Source organism: Lepisosteus platostomus, chromosome 28 (assembly GCF_059453375.1).
Source record: "Lepisosteus platostomus isolate fLepPlt1 chromosome 28, fLepPlt1.hap1, whole genome shotgun sequence".
Classification (NCBI taxonomy): Eukaryota; Metazoa; Chordata; class Actinopteri; order Semionotiformes; family Lepisosteidae; genus Lepisosteus; species Lepisosteus platostomus.
Window position 1 is genome coordinate 10,218,507 of NC_142638.1, and position 16,558 is coordinate 10,235,064.

Genomic DNA, 16,558 nt, shown 5'->3' on the forward strand with positions numbered 1-16,558 from the left:
GTGAACTGGAACTGTATTCCCAGCTGAGAGGCTCAGCTGAGCTCTGCTGACCTCCTGCTCAGACCGTTCTCTCTGCATCCTGATGCCCGTGAGCCTGCATGGTGCAAGTTCACTGCATTGCTCTTGCTTTCTCAGGGCTCCCCACTGCACCATATCACTCTGCAACTCACAGCTGGCAGCCCACTGGAGCTCAGCAGGTGTGAGCCTGGTCAGTACCTGGATGTGAGACTCCTGGGAAAACTGAGGTTGCTGCTGGAAGAGGTGTTAGTGGAGCCAGCAGGGGATTCTAATGCCCCAGTATAGTGACGGGGACACTATACTGTAAACAGGCGCCGTCCTTCGGATGAGACGTAAAAACGAGGTCCTGACTCTCTGTGGTCATTAAAAATCCCAGAAAAGAGTTGGGCGTCCTGGCCAAATTTCCCATTGGCCCTTACCAATCATGGCCTCCTAATAATCCCCCTCTATGAACTGACTTCATCACTCTGCTCTCCTCCCCACTGAGAGCTGGTGTGTGGGGAGCGTTCTGGCGCACTATGGCTGCCGTCGCATCATCCAGGTGGGTCTGCACACTAGGGGTGGTGGAGGGGATCCCCATGACCTGTAAAGCGCTTTGAGTGGAGTGTCCAGAAAAGTGCTATATAAGTGTAAGCAATTATTATAATTATTATTATCCCTCTGGTCTTCACCAGCAGTTTACCACCTTCCCAACATTAGAGAAAAAGCACAAAGCAGCTGCTTTTTATTTTTCACAACCAAAACTTTATTTTCAGAGACAGGGAGTTTACACAGGGAGGGAGGAGCTGGGAGGGGAGCCTCGGGGTGGCCTGAACTGGGGGCGCGGTCTTGATCACCCCGCGCTGGAACTGCGGGACCACGACCCCGAGCTGTCATCGAAGTTTGCCTCCACCTCTCCCCGAGAGAGAGGAGGGTCCGGCCGGACTCGTGTTTTCTCGTGCGGACACAGGCGTGGAGCAGAGGGGGACGCTGTTGGTTTCCAGGGATGGGTGTCAGGCAGAAGGAGGGGGGCAGAGTTGGGGGATTGCTGCTGTCTGTCTCTGCAGTGCTGAGTGCTGATCTGTCTCACGTCTGTCCCAGGCTTTAGGTGCGGGTGGTGACAGTCGTTGTTGTTACACTTCCCTCTGTGTGGGAGGGAGAGGAAAGTCTTTCAGATCTTTGCGTTTTGCTCCCCACACTCGTGTCACACAAACAGCTGTGCATCTTGCTACCTTGTGCCATTTCTTATAAAGCATGCTGGAACCCGTCAGCAGTCTGTGGATCATGAGCAGCAGTTCTCGTGATTTAATGTTAAATCACTTCTTGATTTATTTAGTTTCAACCTTTAAATAAATCCCCGACTTTTGGAAGAGCCCCAGAAGAGCTCAGTTGCACAGAATGTCTTCTCTATGATTTAATTTACATTCAGAGCCATGCATTCAGCTCCAGGGATATCTAGGCAAGCAGCTGGAACATGCACATAAACGTTTTTTTGACTGTGTTAATTAAAAAACCAAGTACATTGGTGAAAAGATCACTCACCCTTTCCAGAAGCAGTCCTAAACAAAAAAAAAGAAGGAGAAAAAGGTGTCAGGGTAGGATTCAGTCATGTGTCGGGGTGCAAAACACCAAGCTGCAGAGTCAGAGTGAAAAGTGCGATGGAGAGAGACACAGAGAGGGAGGGAGAGCGAGGGAGGAGAAGGTCGAGCTTGTTGGCACAGGGTGGCACTGCTGGCGGAGCAGTGGCACTGTGACTAAGGATCTGTGCCTGTGGCTGGAAGGCTGTTGGTTCAAATCCCGCAGCCAGCAGAGGAATCCTATTCTGTTGGGCCCCTGAGCAAGGCCCTTAACCCCAACTGCTCCAGGGGTGCCGAATAAATGGCTGACCCTGTGCTCTGACCCCAAGCTTCTCTCCCTGTCTGTGTGTCTCATGGAGAGCAAGTTGGGCTCTGCGAAAAGACAAATTCCTAATGCAAGAAATTGTATGGCCAATAATGTGATCTTATCTTAATCTTACCTGGTCTCCTCGGTCTCCAGCAGCTTGCGGTAGGTGGCGATCTCCTGCTCCAGCCGTGACTTGATGTCCAGCAGCAGCTGGTACTCGCTGGACTGCCGCTCGGTGTCCACGCGCACCTGCCCCAGCTCCGTCTCCAGCATGTTGATGGTGTTCTGGTAGCTGGCCAGCATGTTGCTGTAGCGCCCCTCTGTCTCTCCCAGCGTGTTCTCCATCGCTTGTTTCTGCAGGGGGAGAGACAGCAGGGGTCACTGGTCATGGTCATCACCAGTGTGTACCCTGAGAGTCAAGGAATCCAGCCCTAAACCTGGCACTAACCTTGAACTTGACCCCACACCTAAAACTAGTCTCCAAATTCAGGCTTGGTTTTCCAAGTTGTGCATCTAAGTTTCCTAGCAGTCCCATAACAAGTGAGAAGTGTTTCAAAGTCACTGTAGAAGTAAAGTCTGTGAATGAACTGACCACTGTTCTTTCTATGCACTGCTTTAAGCACACAGCCATTGCACTGACGTTTTATAGTTTCAGTACAAGATTGTCTCAAAACTGTCTTATTTTGTCATGCACCGCATGGGCAGCTCCTCTCTCACTCACCATGCTGAGCTGTGACTGCAGCTCGACCTCCAGGCCCTGCAGAGTGCGCCTCAGGTCGGTGATCTCTGTCTTGGTGGTCTGGATGACCTCTGTGCTCTGCGCCACCTCCTTGGACAGGGCGGCCGACTGGAATGGAAAACACGAGAAGGTCAGTGGTGGCCCCTGCTGTTGAGCGTGACACGGGGAGGCAAGGCAGGGGCTGGTGCAGACAGGAAAGCAGGACATTTGCAGCAAAGTGCAAGTCTGGCTGGACCTGAGATGGACAAAGAGCGTCAAGCTTGTTGAGTGTTCATGGTTCTTGCTCAAAGTTGGACCGGCAGTTACAGTGAGATAGACAGAGAGGTCCCAGCGTGAAGTCTCTTCTTCTTCAGAGCCCAGTTCGGCTCTGTTAACTGGTACAGGGGGGTGGATGGCAGCAGTGAACCAGACAAATCGGCCAGCCGTACCTTATTGGTGAACCAGGCCTCAGCGTCCCGGCGACTCTTCTCGGCGATGCCCTCGTACTGCGCCCGGATCTCCTCCAGCACCTTGTTCAGGTCCTGCTGTGGCGCTGCGTCCACCTCCACGTTGACTGTGCCGCCCAGCTGAGAGCGCATCGCTGCCAGCTCCTGGGGGACACGGGGACACAGGGACATTGAAACGCGTGTGGGAAGAGAGAGAGGATGATAACAAGAGCCCAGAGCCACCTGTTGCTTTATCTTGCACAGAGCCCTGGGTCCATTCTTGAGGCTGACCTTCAGATACAACACACTTATTTAAAAACAGCTAAGAAATAATACGAGCAAAACCGCATCAGTCCTGTGCCTTTGGAGAAACAGGCTCCCAGACTGAACAGCGTCAAGGTGAGGCGTCTCCCTCAGTGGAAGCTTGGTATTACTGCATGTTTGATACTGCTGGGTGGGGTTGGGGCGCCGGGCGTACCTCCTCGTGGTTCTTCCTGAGGTAGACCAGCTCATCCTTCAGGCTCTCGATCTGCATCTCCAGGTCAGCCTTGGTGAGGGTGGTCTGGTCCAGCAGGCGGCGCAGGTTGGCGATGTCAGCCTCCACCGACTGCCTCATCATGAGCTCGTGCTCGTACCTGTGCAGGACAGGGGGGGCGAGATGTGAGGACAGGGTTGGGGGGGCAGGGCGTGGTGTGGTTGGCGTAACCTATAGGATCTGTGCCCTAGGATTCTGCAGGGACATGCTGGGACAATACTGGGTTGGGAAACTGGAATCTGGGGATCTGAGGAGGTTTTGGGTTGGTCTGGCTTTATCAACAAGGTGTAGATAGTAGCTTTCTCTTACAGGACCCAAATGGGTTGCTCTTCCGGAATTATTAACAGGAAAGATCTACCTCAAACTTTCCAATAATTACAGAAATGAACCCTTCTGTATCCTAGTACCCAGGCAGCTATGGAACCATATGTAGAATCAAGGTGGTTGTCCACCACATTTGTCTCCCTTAGTGGAAGTTCATCCTCGTTCGCACTCACATCTGCTAGAAAACACTAGTGGAAGCTCAACTGGATACCAGTGGTGTCTTCAGCCTCACACAGATAAGAAAATCTCTCACAAATCCAAATCATTTGCATTGATTTCAGGGAAATAACTTGTATGAGTTTATTCTCTCTCTCGAGAGAGAAATGCAAACTGTCCTTACTTGGTCCTGAAGTCGTCAGCCGCCAGCTTGGAGTTGTCAATCTGCAGGAGGATCTTGGCATTGTCGATGGTGGCATCGGCGATCTGGAACAGAAGCAGGAAAGATAACCTTCATGTTGGATGGAGAAGAGCTACAGCCCATTCCTGGTGCTCGGGACAGCACACACAGGACAGACAGTGGGTAACGCCCAGGTGATAACACCCAGACTGGGCTCTGCAGCCTCTGTGAGCTCAGTGCCAGCAGAGTTTTGGCCAGGTTCCTGCACTCAGGTCAAAGTCAACAGAGGTGGGGCTGATCTTTTCTTTCCGTAGCCTATCTGTCACAGAAACACACCTGCATTTACTGATCTGTGTGTTTGTTCCTTTTGTCCTCTCCTGTTCTAGGAGCCTGCGGTGCAAGTTTATATATCTTATAAAATAAATTAAGCCCTTGACTTTTATTCAGACCTGTCAGGAACGTTAATAGTTTCTCTCGTGATGTTTACTTGTGCAAACTGCTTTAGGAAGTGGTGCTTGCTCTTCGGATGCTGTATCTGAAGTGTGACTGTTTCAGTGACTGGTGCTCTCAGAAGATCATGTAGTGAGAATCTATGCTCTTGAGAGAAGCAGAAACATTGTGCTGATAACTGGCTAGAGCAGTCAATACTCAGAACCTGACTGTACACCTGCCTCTACTGCACATCCACAACATTGTAGCCTGGAGCATCAGAAACACCAGACAGGTGCAGTAGGAGATCTCTACCTGCCACACCTGCTGCATCAGCCTGATGATCCCTCAGATACACACAAGGCAGAATACTTTACTACCTTTCCTTTCTCCTCTTCGCTTTTCCTCTCTTGTTTAAGTTCAACCGAGGCATTTTTATAGAAATGTTTTGCCCTTTTGTAAACATGCAATGTTTTGTAAGACACATGACATTGTAACTCTGGTTTAAAGCATAATATCATTCCTTCACAATAAAAACAGGTTGAGCCTTTTGCTCTCTGTCCCTGTTCTCACCCTGTCCATGCAGTGCAGTGCTTGCCTCCCTTCGACACAGCTCTGTCAGCCACGAACTAAAGGTCACTAAAGACAGTTGTGGGCATCCTATGATAACAAGTGTGGCTGTGATGTATCCATCACAGGACAACCATGCTTCCACAAAGAAGGTCACACCAACAGCCAGACGTTAGTCATAGTCACAGCATGCTTGTACCTATCAGAGCATGCAGTAGCACAGAGGGATGATGGTGCACCGACCCAGGAGGGGCAGGGAGCCCAGATGAGTTACCTTGTCTTTCAGGTCGTTGATGGTCTTCCAGTAGGGGCTGTAGTCACGCTCGGCAGCGGGTCCCTTCTTCTCGTAGAACTCCCGGATCTTCAGCTCCAGCTCGCCGTTGGCGGCCTCCAGCGAGCGCACCTTATCCAGGTAGGTGGCCAGGCGGTCGTTCAGGTTCTGCATGGTGGCCTTCTCGTTCAGAGACACCGGGTCGGAGTCCCGGGAGTTGGACAGGCTGAAGCCGCCTCCAGAACCGTAGCCGCCACCAGAACCGTAGCCGCCACCAGAACCGTAGCCGCCACCTGAACTGAAGCCTCCTCCAAAGCCGAAGCTGCCTCCGGAACCGAAGCCCCCTCCCGCGCTCCCGTAGCCTGCTCCGAATCCCGAGGACACGGAGCGGGCAGAGGAGGCGGAGATGCGGGCCCTGTCCCCCAGGCCTCCGTACATGCTGAGGGCCTTGGGCGCGGAGGACACCATGCTGACCCGCTTGGTGGTCACCGTGCTGGACCGCGGGCCACTGCTCATTCTGTACATGGACATGCTGCTGGTGAGGAGGAGAGGAAGAGCTGCCGAATCCCTGAACCGCTACTGGAGCACCTGAGCCTGGAGATTCAGGAGACTGCAGCGCAGCCCTGTCCGCCTCCCCCTGATATAGTGCGCACTGGGTGTGGAGGGGAGGCTGCTGGGCAACAGTCCTCCTCCCGTCTCGGATCCTGGGGGGGGCTGCAGAGTGCTCGGCAGAGGCGGGGCGACCTGCTGGAATGTTTCTTAAATGATCCGGATTAGTTTCTTGCCCAATGAGAGAACTGGAGAGATATGCTTGTGCCTGCCTGCCAGCTCTTCTGTTTTTTTCGCCTGCTCTGCATTGCACCCTGTCGAACAGCGAACACCAGGAAGACCTGCTCTCTGGCTTCCGAGCCAGCGAGCGCTGGGCGTGGGTCCCTCCTTATCCAAACACGGCGCTGCGTCCCCGCAGGCTGTAAAATCTCTCCACGCCCAGGAGCACCGCGGTCTGGGAACGAGGTGTCCCTGGCAGAGCAGAGAGAGAGCAGGGAGCCACAGGAAAACAATCTGTATATTTCAATTTGAGAATCTGGACAGGATTTCCTTTTTTGGGGCTGGACATGACATGGACACAGGCAGACATGAACAGATTTCTTTTCCAAAAAGGGAGGTGGTCTTCCCCATTCCGTCTCAGCTTTAGCCTTGTGTTTTGATGAACATCTGTTTAGAGCTGCTATTTGTTCTGAAACTCTGCATTGGGGGCCACCAACCCACACCTCATGGTGGCTGGAAGGAAGTCTCTGGTTGTACTGACCGATACAGGTTGTTCATGCTATTGCTCAGGATGCACAATAGAAAAACACATTTTAAATACAGGCCATACCTAATTATTCCAATTTACAGTTGGGCTGTATCAGACAACACAATCCCCTCACGTGCACACCACCAAGATTCGGCCACCATGGGCAGTTTAAGTGTTGTGCCCTCATTTCAGCAGCCATGTCACCCTGCAACTCACAACTGGCAACCCACTGAAGCTCAGCAGGTGTGAGTCTGGTCAGTACCTGGATGGAGACCTCCTGGGAAAAACTAAGGTTGCTGCTGGAAGAGGTGTTAGTGGGGCCAGCAGGGGGCGCTCACCCTGTGGTCCATGTGGGTCCTAATGCCCCAGTATAGTGATGGGGACACTATACTGTAAACAGGTGCCGTCCTTCGGATGAGACGTAAAACCGAGGTCCTGACTCTCTGTGGTCATTAAAAATCCCAGGGCGTTTCTCGAAAAGAGTAGGGGTGTAACCCCGGCGTCCTGGCCAAATTTCCCATTGGCCCTTACCAATCATGGCCTCCTAATAATCCCCATCTATGAATTGGCTTCATTACTCTCTGCTCTCCTCCCCACTAATAGCTGATGTGTGGTGAGCGTTCTGGCGCACTATGGCTGCCATCGCATCATCCAGGTGGGGCTGCACATTGGTGGTGGTGGAGGGGAGACCCCATTACCTGTAAAGCGCTTTGAGTGGAGTGTCCAGAAAAGCGCTATATAAGTGTAAGCAATTATTATTAATTATTATTATTATTATTTCGGAGCTTTGTAATTCAGCAGCACGGCGAACTGTACAGGAGGCTCAGAGAGTGTTGGACTCTGTGCCCCACCCCACCCTACCCCCACCTCAACACAGGGCTTAACCTGGGCTCTCTCCTGCTGTTCACAGACAGAGCAAGAGAAACAAGTTCAGAATTCCTTTCTCTACTGCCTCGTCTTAACGAGAAGTAATAATAATAATAATAATAATAATAATAATAATTGCTTACACTTATATAGCGCTTTTCTGGACACTCCACTCAAAGCACTTTACAGGTAATGGGGATCCCCTCCACCCCCACCAGTGTGCAGCCCCACCTGGATGATGCGACGGCAGCCATAGTGCGCCAGAACGCTCCCCACACACCAGCTCTCAGGGGGAAGGAGAGCAGAGAGTAATGAAGCCAATTCATAGATGGGGATTATTAGGAGGCCATGATTGGTAAGGGCCAATGGGAAATTTGGCCAGGACACCAGGGTTACACCCCTACTCTTTTCGAGAAACGCCCTGGGAAGTTTCGAGAAGTGCCCCATCTTAACGAGACGAGTCATCTCACTGGAGCGTGTCCCACCCTAGTGCTCCAATCCAGCAACGTCCATCTTCGGAGAACAGTTGAGACCAGTGCATGCGCACGCTACAGGTATGTGAGAAACCGCAGGAAGAACTTCTCCCTTGCGCTGATACTGTATCTATAAACAGTCACGCTGTGACTGACCATGTGGTGTCCAAATGTCCCCCCCCCCCCCATAGACTGGCCTTGTAATTAGACTGTAATACCTCACTGCTGGGCACCTGCACATCTCTGCTGCTGCTAGGCTTGTCTTTCCCCAGGTGTGTAGTCAGCTTGGTATGTACTCTGTTTCCTGTGCCTTTTTATCTGTTTACTCGTATACTTTAGTTAGATTATACACACCAGCAATTCGGGTTACCAAAATAATAATAGAAAAATGTTTCCTTTTGTGGTTGTGCATTTAATAACTCAAATAATGAAATGAAATATTAGAAAACAAATATTCTGAGTAGTGCAAAAGTGTAGCAGAGTCATTTCTCCAAATGGGGTAGTTGAAACGGAAATTTTTCAAATGAGCAATCTTGGCCCTGTTCACTAGATAATTAATCTACTAATCCCATCATCCCAAAGTTCAGGGACCTGTTCGGGCAGGGGAGCCCAGCCGGCTTGTTCCTGAACAGGGCAGGAAACGAATAGGGAGCTGCAGGAAAACGATCTGTATATTTCAATCTATCAGAATTTCCAGATTCCTGTTTCTCCTCACCAACCCCCATTTCTCCCCTACTCAGCCCCAAAATACAAAATCCTAAACATCAAACGCCATCTGATAAGGAGGCTTTGACTGCCTGTAGGGACTGAACCTTGACCCCTGGGGAGATGACAGAGGGAGGTGTGTGCAGGGTGCAGCCGGCTCTAACATACCTTATCTGACCTCTGAGGAACAGCCGGCACACCCCTGCTCAGCACTTGCTGTCCTGGGCTGCAGCACCTCTGAGACTGAAGCAACCTGCCCTTCTGATTCTAAAAGCTTTGTTCTGCATGAAGCACATTTTCGCCATATTCATATATTTCTCAAAGCTTCTAAAGTCTGGTCTCCAAGTATTTATGTCTATGCAGAAGGAACTGAATGCTTTAAAAACTCTAATTCCACATACTTCTCTGTGTGTACACAGTGTCAAGGACAAACGAAGCAAGCCCAAACATTACTGGCTGGGTGGTTCAGGCATTTTGGTGATCTAGTACAAAGCTGACCAGGAGTCTTTAATAATCTATAAAACGTGGATGTGTTTTTGATCATTTGTAGTTTTCACTTGGAGAACTGTTAGTAAAACAAGTCACCCACTGTCACACAGCAATGCTCTCAACCTGGAGAAATGAGACTGTAGCAAGAACACCTGAAAAAAGAAGAAAGAGAACTAAGAAACAGGAAAAATATTTTACAATCTCAGTTATCTGAAAGAATGATCGACTTTGGAGAGAGACTGTTTGACTATTGATCATTATAGTGACTATTTGCCACTGATTTTATTTTAAATATAAGTTACCAACCAGTCATTACAATTTAGTCTGCAACTGTATATTCATTATACAGGTTCCTTCTAGAATTGAAATTGTAGATGAATATCAAAGCTGTAAGGATCCTGTAATTGATGTTTGTGTCAGTGCAGAGTCTGGCTTTGCTCTCACATTCATGTCGGCTTTTAGGGGGCGTTTAGAAACGTCTTTCTGCACTTTCCCAGCTCAGGACTGCCTCAGCTTGTGCTGGAGGTATTTATTGTCTGCGTTGCCTTGGAAATTGGAAGTAGCCCAAATCATGACTTGCCCAACACAGACTCCTCAGGTGAGCAATTTGTCTCAATTCTCCTTCTGAATCGCTCCTTTGTCAGGAGCTAGAAAGTCCAGATTTTTTTCTGTAAACAGGGAACCGTGACACCTGTCATGGATGTCGAAACCTTGAAACATGGAAATATAATACCAGGAGGCGTGGCGGTCCCTTGCGTGTGGCTGACAGCTTGATAAAAGCTTTCCCAGGCCCGTGTCAGCTGCTCAAGGGCTGACCATCTCTCTCACAGCCCAGGTCACATCACTGTGCCCAGCTGTCCCTGCTTCTTCCACTCATTGTTTATAACATCACTTTATTAACCCTTTACAATTTCTTGCATTAGGAATGATCTTTTCACAGACCCCAGCTTGCTCTCCATGAGACACACAGACAGGGAGAGAAGCTGGGGGTCAGAGCACAGGGTCAGCCATTGTACGGCACCCTGGAGCAGCTGGGGTTAAGGGCCTTGCTCAGGAGCCCAACGGAGTAGGATTCTTCTGCCAGCTGCGGGATTTGAACCGGCAACCTTCCAGCCACAGGCACAGATCCTGAGCCACAGAGCCACCGCTCCGCCTCATTTCTCACATTTAACAAGATTCCTGGTCCAGTACATAGATTATGCTGCAGAATTCGAGGGGGGGGTGTGTGACCCGGGGCCCCTGTGTCACGATCGTAAACCCCTCCTCTTAAGGGCGCTCCAGCCCTTCCTTGTTTTTCACTCATCTCCCGCACCTGCTCCCTGTTCCAGCCCCCTTTAAAAGCCAGATGCCTACTCTGTTCCGGGCTCTGCATCGGGTCCCGTACCAGGCGAGTCCAGGACCTAGAAGCGCCAGGTCCCGTCAAGGTTCCTGTTCCTGTTCCCATTCCCGTGCCGGTCCTGACCCGGTTCTTGTTTTAATCTCGTCTGTCTTGGATGGACTGCCCGGCTTTGGACTTTTGCCCCCTTTTGGATTCCCCTTTTGGACTCCTCTCTGGACTCATCTCTGGACTGTTTGCCTCGGCCACACCTTCCCCCGAACACCAGCGCACCATGGACACGCCCCGTTTTCATTCCCGTCTCCTGCATGCCTTTTCCCCCGTGTTTTCCTCACTTATCCCCGGATTGTGTTGTCTACATAGAGTCCAGAAAGAATGCTGCCGTTACACCGTGGGTCTCTGAAGGGGCCCGGCCAGGCCAGAATACTTGTTGAGAAATACGGCGTTGATGTATCAGAAGAGTTAGTGAGCGAACGTGAACACCTGAGAACCATTCACCTTGCCAATGCTGGGGCACTCATCTCCGACACCCCTAGGATTATTAAACAGCACATGAAAATCGACACTGTTCCCAGACACAACCCTAACTCTGCGACTCTTCTGCACACCTCCGGTTCCTGTCGCGTAAGCGGCACGTTCATTCAGCACTCTGGCCAGAGCAAAAAACGTTTTGCAGTCGACGAAGTGTCAAGATCGACTAGCAGTTTAGGAGCACCAGCAGTGGAGGCCCTCCTCGCCAGAACATGAGATTTTGACAGCGTCGTAGAACTTTTCACAAATCGTGAAGCACTCAAATCCCCGCTGTTGTCATTTATAATTATAATAATTGCTTACACTTATATAGCGCTTTTCTGGACACTCCACTCAAAGCGCTTTACAGGTCATGGGGATCCCCTCCACCACCACCAGTGTGCAGCCCCACCTGGATGATGTGACGGCAGCCATAGTGCGCCAGAACACTCCCCACACACCAGCTCTCAGTGGGGAGGAGAGCACTGAAGCCAGTTCAGAGATGGGGATTATTAGGAGGCCATGATTGGTAAGAGCCAATGGGAAATTTATTTATAGTATTAATATAAATAAACAATTCACGTGAAACTGAGCTCATTCATGGCTCCAGCTTACAAAGACCCCACAAGCGCAAGTAAACCTTGATCAACATGCAGCTTCGGCAGTATTCCTCTGTGATTTGTCCCACCCCATGGGCTAAACTACAACTCTGCGACTGTGTTTGTGCTTGTTCAGCCAGCAGAAACACAATCCAGGTTGCGGTTTTCTGAGACTACATCAGCCCTGTGTCTCTGTACAAACTGAGTGACCTCAGCATCCGCCCTGAAATGTACTCCTGTGTGATGGAAACATGAGCTGTTTCCCAGCAGAGAGAGAGTGTAACATAAAAACACACACATTCCTGGGAGATGTGAGGTGAGCTATGCTAAAAACACGGACTAGTTTAACACTATTCTGACAACATTTGAAATGTAAATACAGTATATCTATGTGCAGCTAATTATCTGCAGCAAAGTTCTTTGGAGGAATTTCCGAACTACACTCTACTGGTTTTTATAGTGCTGACCATGTACAACGTGGATCATAAAATACTATTCACCTACATTTGTACACAGGTGTGTAAAATGAAAAGAAAGGCTGCCAGCCCACCTCACGTGCAGCACTGGGTCTTTGCCTGAGAAGCCAACCTGATACAGTACAGCAGTCAGGACCCTGGTTATAGCCTACAAGTGTATTAACTAGAGAACCTTGGGTCCTGAACCAGCACATACTGTATCTGACAGGACAATGTGCAAGCTGGAAGATACAACAGTGCTTTTACACACAGGAGAGAATCCACTGCCCCACCTGGGACGCAGATCACAGCGGATCAAGGGGAGGAGTGAAAGACATTTCACCAGCTGAAACAAGAGGGAGTTTAGTTTGAGTTTAGCCAGGGCACTGGGGTTAACATGTCAGCGTTCAGGAACAGTGCCTTGGGATGTCTCTGATGACCAATTAACCCGGACCACTGCTAACTGTCTCATTCAAAGAATTGTAGACCTTCCAGCACAGTATCTCTTGTCACCTCACTAAGGCAATGGCTAGGAAATTCTAGAGGAAAGAGCACCCCCTACTGGTCCACCAACAGTACTTGCAGCTGCAAGGTTTTCTTAGGAGGTCTTCTATCCCAGTGCTGGCCAGGCCCAGCCCTGCTGAGCTCCTTAAACCTGGCCAGATCAGGCTGCAGGGAGGTCACACTGCACTCGGGAAGACTAACTCACAGAACACAACACAGTGAGACACTGTATTCCTCCTGAGGTTTGAGTGGGGAGTTGGTTTTTAATTCTTCAAGTCTGATTTTAGCTCTCAGGTGCAATGTTCCCCTCCTGAACTGAAATAACCTGCACACACCTCCTACTCCCGAAAGACAAAGGTCCCAGGTGCCAAACGAAAAGACAAAATGAGCAGGAGGCAAGGAGGGCCTCGAGCCAGGCTCTGACTCAGGCCAGACCGTGAGGCAGATGGGTGTGACATGATCATCCAGCCCTGTGTGTCCTGCCTTCGCTTGCAGGCTGCAGTCATCAGCCCTTTCCCATGCCCAGCTCTGCCTGGCTCGGTGACTGATGTTTCACAAATATGACTGTGTTCAGAGTTGGCTTCTACAACCGCTCATCATCTTTAAGTCAGGAGTCAGGCTAGGAGGAATGAGCAGCATCTCAGACAATCGCCTCAGCTGCAGGAGGAACACTGACAAAGCACCCAGCACTAATTGTGATCCACAGGATTACGGTTAAGAGCTCCGCTCATGTGCTGGCTGTTCCCCGGCCCGGCCCGATGCCAATCTCTTTGTCTTCACAACGTGTCGACTTGCAGGGATTTGTACCGCTGTGCTGTGGGGGGTGAAGGGTGTGGCTGTGTTAAACGGCAGTGTGGAGGGTAAAATGCTTGGGAAAAACTACCTTGTACCTGCAAAATACTATCTTTCCCTTCCACAGATATGTGACAAGATCTCAAAATACACTGTGTTTCTTGCTCTGAAAAACAATGCAAGCATTGAGTTTTATCATGAGTTTCGGCTGTATCTGTGCGAATGATTTCTGTCTCTCGCTGTGTTTGTGTAAAAGCGATATCGAGGAAAATGAGACGTGCCTCCACACTCAGCAGGAAGCTGTCCTTAATCTAGTTACTTTTTTCGGGTTATTAAACCAGCCACTTGGTCCACCCTACCTAGTGCACCCATTCACTTGAGCAGGCTTGAGACAGAGACATTTACTTTCATGCAGAGTTTGTCTGAGGTCCAAAAGTAATATTATGGAGAAAATATTTTTAAGATTGCATCCCCTTCTGCTGATAGAGACGTTTTTGCAATGTCAGCCCTTTCCTGACACCCTGACAGGTGTGTGTGACTGGCTCTGTGGCATTTTTGCTATTGTAACATTTTCAATCACAATATGGGCACACCTGGGGGACATTCTTAGCATTTTCTTAGCAATACATATCTTTACCAATGCCTACAGTGTCTTAGTCCTGATTCCTGGACTTTGTCATTGGGGACTATACCTCTAACTCTATACCAGCTGTGCTCATCACTCGGGGTTGAGATTCTGTGTCAGAAGGCCACATTTCCGGAGTGTTTTCACAGCAATATACAGTATAGTATCTCGCAACCCTGTACCACCAGTTCATCAGGAGTCTCAGTTTGGTGTGTGAAAAACAGGTGATCACAGTGTCATAAATTAAGGTTGTCCTTCAACAGAATCAGAACAAGCAGCATGTTCACTGCATGACAAAGATAAATGACTTTAGTTTAGGGTGTGGACAGGAGGACAGGAATTCAGGACTTTAGAATTTAGAATTTAGCAAGGGAAACTGGCAGAAAGGAACAATGAATCTTTCGTTTTAAAAGTAAAGAAAGGAACTCGTTGAAGAACTGAGATCTGATCCCTTTATATGGTTGAAGTGAATATAGTTTTCGGAATTTCAAATGGAGGGTTAATCCTGGTCTTACCAAATCATTACTTACCAAATACATCTACATGTTAATGTTAAAACACTAATTAATACCTGAATAATTTAAGACTACATGCTTGTTATTTCACTTAAATGCTTGTTCATGCTTGTTGCTACATGCTTGTTCTTTCACTGTTTTTGAGAAACTGTGCCATCCACTTCCCTTGACAAAACCGTCCTAGTTATTACAGTATATACTGTGCTCAGACTCCCCGAGCTCCCTGAATGTATGTGCTGAGTCTGTGTTTGGAGGATCATTATGTTAACAGCAAACAGCTACTGCGTAACAACAGGAACATATCAGCCTGTAAGCAAAACTCTTTCCTCCTTAGAGCACCAGGATCCATGAAATAAAGACAGAATTTTCTGCCGGCTGACACTGAGGTGATCTCGTCATCTTGCAGTGCTCAGACAGTTATCCTGTGTGGCAGGAGAGAGACGGGACTGCTTTATGAGAGAGTGCTGGTAATTCTCTATCCAGCTTGGCGGCTGGAGTTCCCAATGCTGTATTTTGCATGTGTGATCATGCCGATTCTGCAGACTCCCTGTTCTGCACACGGACGCAGCAGCAACCCGCTGATCTCTGTGGGATTCTTTCTCCAGCCGGGGCCCCCGAATGACCCTGCCAGTCACCTAAGGATCCCAGGTTTTGTTTTCCCATCTTTTTATGTGAACGAAGTTGAACAAAGTATTGATTTTTGTCTCACCTGAAGTGCAGTCTCGCACACCGTTCAAGACCACACCTGCTTAATAACTCCCAGGATGCTTTGCCCGCCTCGTCTTGCTTGCTGTTGATACCTCAGAATCCAGAGAATCCAAACAACAACAATGTGCAAATTCTTTGAGTGGAGAGGTTTTTTTTGGCTAATTACATTTCTTCGGGCCATGAAACCAGCTCTACTCCGCACTGGCTTGGAGTGCACTCTCACCTGATTACTGCTTGGGTAACGACAAAACACAACACAGCCTCTGAGCCGCAACACAGAATATTGCTTTCCTCTCGTTACTCATTGAGACCAGAAGGTTAGAACCTTTAGATTTGGAGGCATAGCAGTAGCTCAAAGTACTCAGTTTGCAACAAGGGGTGATCTGCTGTAGTCCTGCAGGTTTATGCAGCTGAAGTCTTTTTACTTTAAGCTTTTAAAGTTTTCGAACAAAGTGTCACAGATCACCCTTTGGTGTAAATCTAATTGTAGTTTCCCTGCTCTTGGCAACAGCTTCAGGAACTGGAGTGAGAAACTGCTCCGAGAGATTTATTAATGGAGCTGGCAGAGCTGTACTACTCTGGGAGGCACAGTGCTGCACGGGAGGGTGGGGGTACCAGGGTGTGCCCTGCGCGGCTTTAGAGAGAAGCTCCTTCACCTCTGCATCGGCGGGAACAAACACGTTCAAGCACAGGATCCCAATACCGCTAATTATCTTAAGCTGAACAGGAGGCAGCCTCTGTGACTCAGTCCTAATTAAAACCTGCCTTATTCCTCCCCCCCCCAGCGTAAACCGCAGAGCCTCCTCACTACACACACTCTCACTGAAAAGCTGCAATAAAGGAAAATGTGTGATCTTGAGAAACCGGCAGGCCCTCTGTTTAAATAAACAAACAGGAATAGAAAGCACAAAGGAAAGAAGGACACTCGGGGTTTGATTTTTGTCATGCTTTCTTGCAATAAAACAAAACAACAGCAGTAGATCTGTAGATTAAGATCAGGGAGTTTCGTTTCACCCTGAGCTACAGCTGTCACCACTCGGAATCTGCGAGTTCAGAGGGATGGCACGAACAGGAGCACTGTCCTGGGGCAGAGCCTGCACACAGGTATCACCAGAAAGGGCTCGTTTCTCCAGGGCTAGACCCCCAGAGCACATTCTTGGAGCCAAAGGACA

The 16,558-nt window shown here is 49.4% G+C and overlaps 1 protein-coding gene and 1 long non-coding RNA gene across 2 annotated transcripts; both read right to left on the bottom strand.

The window, feature by feature from the left end:
- Positions 1 to 739: 739 nt before the first annotated feature.
- krt94 (keratin 94) lies at positions 740 to 6,171 on the bottom strand. Its single transcript, XM_088623320.1, has 8 exons — positions 5,515 to 6,171; positions 4,245 to 4,327; positions 3,524 to 3,680; positions 3,049 to 3,210; positions 2,603 to 2,728; positions 2,015 to 2,235; positions 1,540 to 1,556; positions 740 to 1,142 (listed from the first exon to the last, which is right to left on the bottom strand). Exons 1-8 carry the CDS (start codon positions 6,040 to 6,042, stop codon positions 1,102 to 1,104), a joined length of 1,335 nt encoding a protein of 444 aa, XP_088479446.1. The 5' UTR covers positions 6,043 to 6,171; the 3' UTR covers positions 740 to 1,101.
- A 2,144-nt stretch (positions 6,172 to 8,315) lies between these two features.
- Positions 8,316 to 16,405, bottom strand: LOC148638861 (uncharacterized). Its single transcript, XR_015931024.1, has 2 exons — positions 15,388 to 16,405; positions 8,316 to 9,494 (listed from the first exon to the last, which is right to left on the bottom strand). It is a non-coding gene; the product is annotated as an uncharacterized LOC148638861 (long non-coding RNA).
- Between the last annotated feature and the right edge of the window lie 153 nt (positions 16,406 to 16,558).